The sequence below is a fragment of the Crotalus tigris genome, unplaced genomic scaffold, assembly GCF_016545835.1.
Source record: "Crotalus tigris isolate CLP2741 ecotype Arizona unplaced genomic scaffold, ASM1654583v1 scf7180000024461.5605484, whole genome shotgun sequence".
Classification (NCBI taxonomy): domain Eukaryota; kingdom Metazoa; phylum Chordata; class Lepidosauria; order Squamata; family Viperidae; genus Crotalus; species Crotalus tigris.
In genome coordinates this window covers 2,426,920-2,435,675 of record NW_024100632.1, presented here as the reverse complement: position 1 = coordinate 2,435,675, position 8,756 = coordinate 2,426,920, and the positions used below count along the sequence as shown (strand labels likewise).

The 8,756-nt window shown below is 46.1% G+C and overlaps 1 protein-coding gene across 5 annotated transcripts in view; it reads left to right on the top strand.

The window, feature by feature from the left end:
* Positions 1 to 2,488: 2,488 nt before the first annotated feature.
* NF2 (neurofibromin 2) overlaps positions 2,489 to 8,756 on the top strand; it is a 48,776-nt gene continuing 42,508 nt past the window's right edge. For 3 of the 5 annotated variants that reach the window (XM_039332530.1, XM_039332531.1, XM_039332532.1), the window contains exon 1: positions 4,155 to 4,268. In XM_039332530.1, coding sequence (XP_039188464.1) covers positions 4,155 to 4,268 — 114 coding nt within the window. Of the gene's footprint in view, positions 2,551 to 2,659; positions 4,269 to 8,756 lie in introns of those variants that run through there. The other 2 variants (XM_039332529.1, XM_039332528.1) reach the window with 2 other exon arrangements.

The window sequence follows — 8,756 nt, the reverse complement described above, 5'->3', positions numbered from 1 at the left end:
TGCAGGGATGATGATGATGATGATGAAGAGTGTGGGGTCCCTGGTGCTCTCTGAGCTCGGGGGTCTCCTTGCAGACGTTTCATTACCCAACTAGGGACCTTCATCATCCGTGCTAGGAGGGAGGGGGGTTTGTAGAGAGGAGGAAGACTGTGGGGTCCTTGGGGGTCTCCTTGCAGACCTGTCATTACTTAACCAGGTAACTTTTTAGCAACGGAGTAATAAAATCAGTGCATGGATGTTGTGGGTGCTCCATCACTGGAAGTTTTCCAGAAGAGACTGGACAGGGTGTCCTGCTCAAGCAGGGGTTGGTCTAGAAGACCTCTAAGGTTCCTTCCAACTGTCATTCTGTATTCTATACCTCTTAAAGTTGCTAAGGTTGGGAGATGCGCCAGGGCAATGCAATAAGCCAGCCGCCATTCCCGAACTTCTTGCCGTGTCTCGTTTTCCAAACTGGCCTCCCTCGCAGGGCTTGACCACAGAGGCCATCAAACAATGTAGATGGAAGTCTTAAATCACCAGGAAAGCTGGTTTAAGTCTTTCCCAGTCTTCTTCAGCCAGGCCAGAATGCCTGTCTCTGAATGTCTAAATAACCCATGATGAGAATCGGTTGGCATTTAGCAAGGGCACATGAGGGGCACAACAGATGTCTCGCTTGCTGGATTTCAAATGAGGGATGGCAGAGTTTTAGACAAGCTGGGGAAATCATGGGATCCTTCCCTTTGACCTGGAAAATGAATAGTTTAGGGCTATTCCTGGCAGTAAAGAGGGCTTTATTATTATTACTTTTTTGTATGCTGTTAAGACTGCATAATCTTAGCTTGCTATTTAACCCAGGATGCTGGATTCACACATTGCGTAAAACCTCAGCCACAGGGGCTAGGGCAGCCTAGAACATTCTTGGTCAGCTCATGGTGTCTGCAATGTGTTTAACTTACCTGTTGAATTTTACCTTTTAGTTATTGCTTAATCCACCATAGACTGAATGTCAGCCAATAAACAGGCTAGCTTGCTCTCCCCTCTCACATTGTTATAAAGAAAGAAAGATTAACAAAGATCAAGCTTTGGTGTGTGATAGTGGCTGCCAAAGCTTTGATTGATTGGGCTAAGCAAAGTGCCCATTTTCCTCAATATTATTTAGGGCTGCTTAATAGATGTTTTTTTCCCCTGGACGTTTCAAGTTAATGAGGGGGAGACATTGCTTAAAAATGCTGTAAATTAAATGCTCTTAGCTTGGAACATCTGTTCTTTTTCTGTACATTAAATGCACTGACCAGATTTGCACATCAAGCCATAACAAGGTTTCTTTTGCTTATAGTTTAATATGTTATTTAAAGCCAGCATTTTGCATTTTCAGAATCCAAAACAAACTGGCAGGGCTCCTTCCAGATGGTGCTGGCTTCAAAGAGCAGATGAAGCCATCAAACGGGCAGTTTAATTTTGGCTTTGTGAACGAGGCAAACCCCTGTCTGGTTATGGTAGCATTGCAAAGATGCGATGTTATAAAGCCAGCTAATCATGGTTCATTTATACAACTATGGGTTAAACATATGGATCCGGACTAAACCTGGAGCAAAGTACCGATTATCCGTTTGTGGTTTAACTTTTGTGGCTTTCAAACGTTCCTACATCCCTTTGTTTTTAATGTTGAAATTGAAAATAAACTATAAAAAAAGCCCCACAAGCTGCGTTCACACAACACACTACCTAGGTCAGTTAAAACTCCACAAGTTACTTTTGCAGAACACACTTAACAAGATTACCTGGGTTGAAGATTTCCTAATAACCACTAAGGGAAAAGCCAGAGATGGAGAAAACACAGAATCTGTTTTCCCCTACTGGTTGATTATATTTTCGCAGTCTTCATTTGATTACTGTAACCACTAAGGTCAGGCAAACTCAGCCCATTTATTTAGTTTATGGTTCGGTGTATTGTGTGAATGCATAACACGAGTTCATTCTCATAACTACGCGTGTTTGCGAGAGCTCAGCCCGAATGCCTTTCCTTTTTTTCCTCCCGTATTTTGTCCTTCGCCGTTTCTTGCACTAGAGGGCGCTCGAAGCCGCGCCATCTCCGGCCTGGCTCCTACGCTCGGTGCAGAGGGAGGGCCATTCGTGCAGATAGACAAGCGTATCCACCAATCCGTCCTTCTCTACTTCATTTCGACTAGGGGCTGCGGTTACCTTCAACCTTGCATCCACCTTTCCGGTTCTTTTAGAAACGCGCGGAAAGTAGTGGCTCGCGGGACAGAGACCCGCCGCAAAAAGTCGCCGTAAAAACGGCGCCCCTACAAAAGCCGGGCCTAAGCCTGGCAAAAATTTCGGAGGAGAAGGGGAGTCCGGCGCGGCGCCTTGGCTCCCCCACAAAATGGCGGCCATCGCTCGAAAACCGGAAGTGCTGCGCGGTCCCCTCGGCTCAGGGAAGCGACTTCCCTAGGTCCGAGTGGGCGGCCGGAACCGTGGCGCCCCGCCTCCAGAGGCGGGCCTAGGCCCTCGTCTCCGCCAATGACAGGCGAGGGGCGAGGAGTGGCAGGTTAGGCTGTGGTGGCCGAGGTGAGGGCAGCGTTTGAGCGCGGGAGGGGCGGGAGGGCGGCGAGGCACCCCCGAGAGAGACCCCCCCGTCCCCGAGCGCCCCTCCCCACTTGTGGGGCAGGGGCCCTCCTCCCCCGCCCCCTTCCACGCGGAGAGGGTCCCTGGACCCCCCTTGGGCGGAAAACTCCCCCAAAGCCTGGGCCTCCCCCTCAGCAGGTCTTATAGAAGCCCCTCCCCCTTATAGGCCCCTACAAAAAGCCCCCTCCCAAGCTTCTGCCCTTGGAGACCCCCATATATATTTTATGGCAGCCTCCCCCCTCATAAATACACACATTGAGAATAGGAAGCCCCCTCCTTTAATTACAAGGGGCCATCTTGAAGCCCCCACCTCATATATCTAGATACTGGCACTGAGAGAATTCCTCCCCCCCAATAAACCTTGAAAATATTCGATTTGGGGTCTCTGGAAGCCCCCAGACCCTTTATTTTCTCCCCCCCTCAGCCTTGAACTTAGTAATTCCTTCCCCCCCCACACACACCTTTAACTAGCATCCCTTTTCTTGCTTGGGTTCCCCCCCTTATTTCTCCCTCCTGCTTATATAGAAAATATAGAGAAAATTGCAAAATGGATAATCTCTCCCTTTTCCCATTCTGCTCTCTTCTTGGTTTCCTGGCTGGGATGGTGGCTTGGGATTGATGATAATTAATCTGTGGTTTGTTTCTCCTGGAGCTGGCATGAAGGCTTCCCTGGTCTTCTGTGAATAAATTTTCTTTGCTCTTATTAATCCGCCTTCTCTTTCTCCCAGGTCCCTTCGGCTCTGGACTTCCCTGCCCTCCTCCCCCCGAACAAGAATGGCCGAAGTGGGGTGCTGATTTCTCGCGGGCTTCTTTCCGAGGACGCCTCTTCGGCACCCTCCGGAAAACCCCAGGAGTCCTTTTTGGGGGGGCAGCTTCAGCCCTCCAAAATATACAGAGGATATCAAGCCTTGAAAAGGAGCCCACTCCCCACCCGGGTCAAGATTGGGCCGATTTCAGTCTCTTTTTTGAGACGCTTTCGTTCCCAAATAAAATTGGGGGGGCTACCGTCTCCTTTTCCTCCTGGCCCCACACCCATCCACCGGCAGGCATCTGTTGGGCTTGTTGCTCCCGTGTGAATTGTGCCCATCTAATAACACCCCTGTTAATCCCTCCACCAATTTATTTTCCAAGTTTTTCCCCCCCCTAAAATTTAGGAATTTGGAAGGCTGAGCAGAGAGAAGGCAGGAAGGAGGCGGTTCCTATAAACCCCCCCCCCAAAAAAACCCTTAGTTTTTGCAATTTGGGGGGCCATCCTTTTGAACTGGGTGTGCGTTTCCTTTTTCTTCCTCGTTTGGTGAAGAAGACCAGTAGGACAGAACCACCTCTTGGAAACATGTTAAAGGGGGCGAGTTGGACCCCCCGCCTTTTTCTCATAGAAAAGCTCCGGACAAGCTGGCTGGTTCTTCGGACTTCCTTGCGTTTGATCCACCAGCTTGGCATCTAAACCGTGGGTGATTCCTCCCTCCCACTCCCCCCCTTTGGACCTTCCCCACAGAGAAGGGTCAGGGCACCCCCTTGGTATAGGTGAAGTCTAGGGGGCATTCGCCATGGCGGGGGCCATTGCCTCCCGCATGAGTTTCAGCTCTTTAAAGAGGAAGCAGCCCAAAACGTTCACGGTTCGGATTATTACCATGGATGCCGAAATGGAGTTCAACTGCGAGGTAAAATGCCTTTGTTGCACTTTAAGAAACTGAGAAGCAGGCCAGGTTGGATTGATTTAATGCAGGACAGGCAGTCCTCGACTTACAACGGTTCCTTTAGTGATCGAAGTTACAAGGGTGCTGAGCAAAAGGACTTATGATCATTTTTCACACCTAAACGATTGTTGCAGCATTCCCAGGGTCATGGGGTCAAAATTCAGACGCTTGGCAACTGACTCACACTTAGGACGGTTGCAGTGTCCTGGAGTCACGTGATCCCCTTTTGCGACTTGACAAGCAAAGTCAACGGGGAAGCCCAGATTCACTTAACCGGGTTACTAACTTAACAACTTGGAAGTATTCACTTAACAACTGTGGCAAGAAAGGTTATAAAACGAGGCAATCTGACTTAACCAACAGAAATTTTGGGGCTCATTTGTGGTCGTAAGCCAAGGACTGCCTGTGGTATCTTTGCTTGTTTTTATGGTCCTTCGCGGAGTCAGCCGGATGTTTAGACGGGATTTGGCATTTTAATCCACTGATCGAGTCCTTCCCACAAACCTGGGATAGGCAGGTGTGGAAGTTTGATAGTTTTACAGTTATTGTCGCAGGATGTCAGCCGTTCTGAGTCAAGCTGCCTTTTGCAATTGACCGATGGTGAATTTGTCAGTGCCGATGGTAATTTAAGTGGTGCTCCAGAGGTTTTGGAATTGCCAACTACTATTGCTATTACTTTTGCTTTTTTGCTGCTATTATTCTTTTCACAGTCAGCCAGATGTTTAGATTTGGTCTTTTTATCCCCCTATCGAGTCCTCCTCAAGGACCTGGGATAAGCCGACGTGGATGCTGGAAGATGTTAGAGGCATCCTCACATTATTGTTACCGTCATCATCAAATTTATTTGCTGCCCATCTTGGAGTTCAAAGTGACTTCGACATGACTGAAGGGAAAAAAAAGTTGAATAGGGTTCACTTCTGAGTAACTTGCCTACAATGACACGGGGAGGAATTTATTAACTGCCATAACCAAGAGGTGCCTTCGACCTGGTTCCCATCGCACGAGGACGTGGCTTGTTCCACTGTGTTTAATAACCCCTAACTGACCACTATCATAGAACCTGCCCAGCCCAGCGCAAGGTGATTGTGCCTTACGTACCTGTTTGCCACTGAAGTCTAATTTAGCGTCAAACATTTTTTTCAGCCGTCAGAGGGAGTTTGGTGTTTAGCTTGCCAAACCCTGGGGAGATTTTCGGGTCAAGGTGAATTGGGTCCCAAGCACTTGTCCAGATCGTCTGGGAATATTCATGAACCGCCAGAAAAGCTGGGGAAATGAAAGCTGCCTCTGCTCTTCTCCTTTTGAGGGACGGAGGCATCTGACAGGTGCATCTTAGTGGAAAAATCTCCTGGAGTTGCTTTTCCCAGGAGACCGAAACTGTCCGAGGAGGGGAAAGAAAATCCCCCTTCATTTTACAAAGCAGCTTAATGGCTACTCCATCCTCTTCCCAGGCCATTTGAAAAGATTGCGGCCTCTTTGTGTTTCACAGATGCTTCTTGGCAACTGACTCGTACTTATGACAGCCGCAGAGTGATACGTGATCCCCCTTTGTGATCTCATTACAAGCCCAGTCAATGGGGGAAGCCAGATTCATTCAACAACTGCAGGGATTCAACTCAACAACTGTGCCAAGGAAGGTGGTAAAATGGGGCAGAACTCCCTTCACAACTGTCTCGCTTAGCGACAAAGATTTTAGGCTCAAGTGTGGTTGTCGGTTGAAGATTACTTGCAATTACACAGGCAGTCCTCGACTCACGGCCGCAACTCAGCCCAAAAGTTCTGTTGCTAAGCGAAACGTGTGTTAAAGAGAATTTTGCCCCATTTTACGACCGTTCTGGTCACAGTTAAGCGAATCGCTGCGGTTGTTAAATTAGTCACACGGTTGTTAAAGTGAATCAGGCTTCCCCATTGACTTTGTTTGTCAGAAGGTCGCGAAAGTGGATCCCGTCACTCCCGGGACACTGCAATTGTCGTAAAATGAGTCAGTTGCCAAGCATCTGAATTCTGGTCACATGACCATGAGGAGGCTGCAATGGTCATAAGTGTGAACAATGTTCAAAAGCCCCCTTTTTTAGCAATGTTGTAACTGAATGGTCACTAAATGAACTGTTGTATTTCAAGGACAACCTGTATATAATAAATTTCGAATTTTCTCTATAAGGCTCTCGGAAGACCCCACACTGCAATCTTATATTCCAGCCTTGCATAAGTCTCCTAGTTTTTTACTTTTTCCTCTCGCTTTCCTTTTCTGATCTCCCTTTGATGCTGCTAGCAGGGTGTGAATCTCAGTGTGTTAGCCACACTTGCGTATCTCCACATGTCCCCACGGAAAAAGCCAAGTGGTTTTGTTCTTATTCTGTTTACAGTATTTCCTTGGTGGATTAGCAGAAATGGCTTTTAATGAAAAAGGCATTATCGGGCTGTCGTGCAGCCTAAGAAAATAAAAATAGCTTTTCACGACTTCTGTACACGGCCCAGTTAACTCACCCTTTATCTATTTATTTTGACATCTCTTTGTCGCGGAATGAAATGGGAGGGAGTCCCACGAGTTTGGTGGATTGGAAATATTTTATTCGCCTGCTCTCATCATAGTTATTTGGGAGTTGCTTTTCCTTCAATTGTAAAACAGGGGTGTCCAACTTCGCCAACTTTAAGACTTGTGGACTTCAGTTCCCAGAATTTCCAACTAACACTGGGGCTGGGGAATCCTGGGAATTGAAGTCCACAAGCCTTAAAGTCGCCTAGGTTGGATATACTTGTTGTAAAGCATCCTTTTTAAATGCACCAGTATCTTCAGGAGAAAGAGCCAGCTTTTAGTGACGGGGGGGGGGGAAATCTCTTTTTATTCTTTTCAGCTTACTACCCTGGTTCATATCCTTCTTTTGAATTGTGTTGCAGTTGTGTCTTTCTCTATCTGAAGTTTGATTTAAGCCTTGGTAAATTTGCCTTGGTAAATAGACTCTGTTAACATCTCTGCGTGGAGGAACGCCATGATTCATTGTCATTATTTTTCTGGTCATCGTAACCGGTGCTTCTAGTTCTTCTTGAGTCCAATCCACTATTCCAGCTGTGTATCTAATGATTGGAATTGCCCAGGTGTTGATTGCCTTGACGGTAGTTCCTCCACTGAGTTTGGACTTGTAAGATCTTCACATTCGTGATGGATTCACCTCTAACCACCTTCTTGACTTTGATGTGCTTGATAATGATTATTTATCACCTTTCAAAGAATTCACGAATGTTAGTCTTTAATCCTTGCGCGGGCTTTACAAGCTAAATCATATTATCCTGCTAGATGAATGAAAAGGATGAGATTAAGATTGTAGGTTCTCTGAGAAATGACTCTGTAGTAGAAGTAAAGTCTGAAATGAGCTTCTTGTAATATTTAACAGCCCGCTTTGCTATTAGCAAGCAAAAAAAATATGAATTATTCATTCATCCTAGATTTCTTTTCAGCTTGCTGATTTCTTGTCTTTTATTATCATTTCTTTGACTTGTTCTGAGCTGCTCAGAGTCGCGGAGAATTGGGTGGCGTATAACTTTAATAAATTATTTCTGAGTGAATGTTGAATGTGCTTCTTGTTTTGAAGATGTTGCTCCCTGAATTGTGTTCTGGCAGTTCTGGGTGATGCTCTTTGGGAATTATCTTGGGTAAAGATGCAGTGGGCATCTTCCTTGATAGACAAGGGATTCTGAGACCTCTTAATTATAGAATTGTTTTTACACTGTTCTGTAGTATTTAAAAATTGTAATTCCATCGTAATGTTTGGAATTGCCGCGGTCAATTTTAATGCCTAATGTTTTAATATTTCTAATGTTTTAATTGTCCGTATGGATATTTAGGACACTGTAAGCTTCTCAGAGTGGCTTGAGAATAAGATGGGTGGCACGTACATTTAATAAATAAAATATTGCAGCAGCAGATGGGGGCAAGACTTAATGATCTGTGGCTGATTCCCAAAAGCAGGAAGCCAGAGTAGATCCCTGAGTGATTTATTGGGTCATACCATGCCTATGGAGATTCCCAGTCATCCAGGTCATGGTGCTTTTTTAAAAAGGCAACTGGACTTTTTTTTCCTTGAAGACATTTCACTTCTGATCCCAGAAGCATCTTCAGTTCTGATGCTTCTTGGATGAGAAGCGAAACGTCTTCAAGAAAAAACAAAGAAAGTCCAGTTGCCTTGGTATTGGGACAAGAATACCATGCATTTTCCTGGCAATAATATGGCAGTGCTTTGCCGCTGATTTCTCCCATGTTTTCCCCGTTTCTCAGTCTAACTCTGGGCTTTCCTAGTGGTCTCCCTTCCCTACGCTCACTAGACCAGACCTTGCTTAGCTTCTGCACTTAGACATGGTCGGCCAGATGTTGCTGCTACTTGAAGAATGGGAGAAACAACAGTCACCCTCACTAGTCTTGTCCTTAGCTCTTAAAAAAAAAAAAATACAAATTAGAGT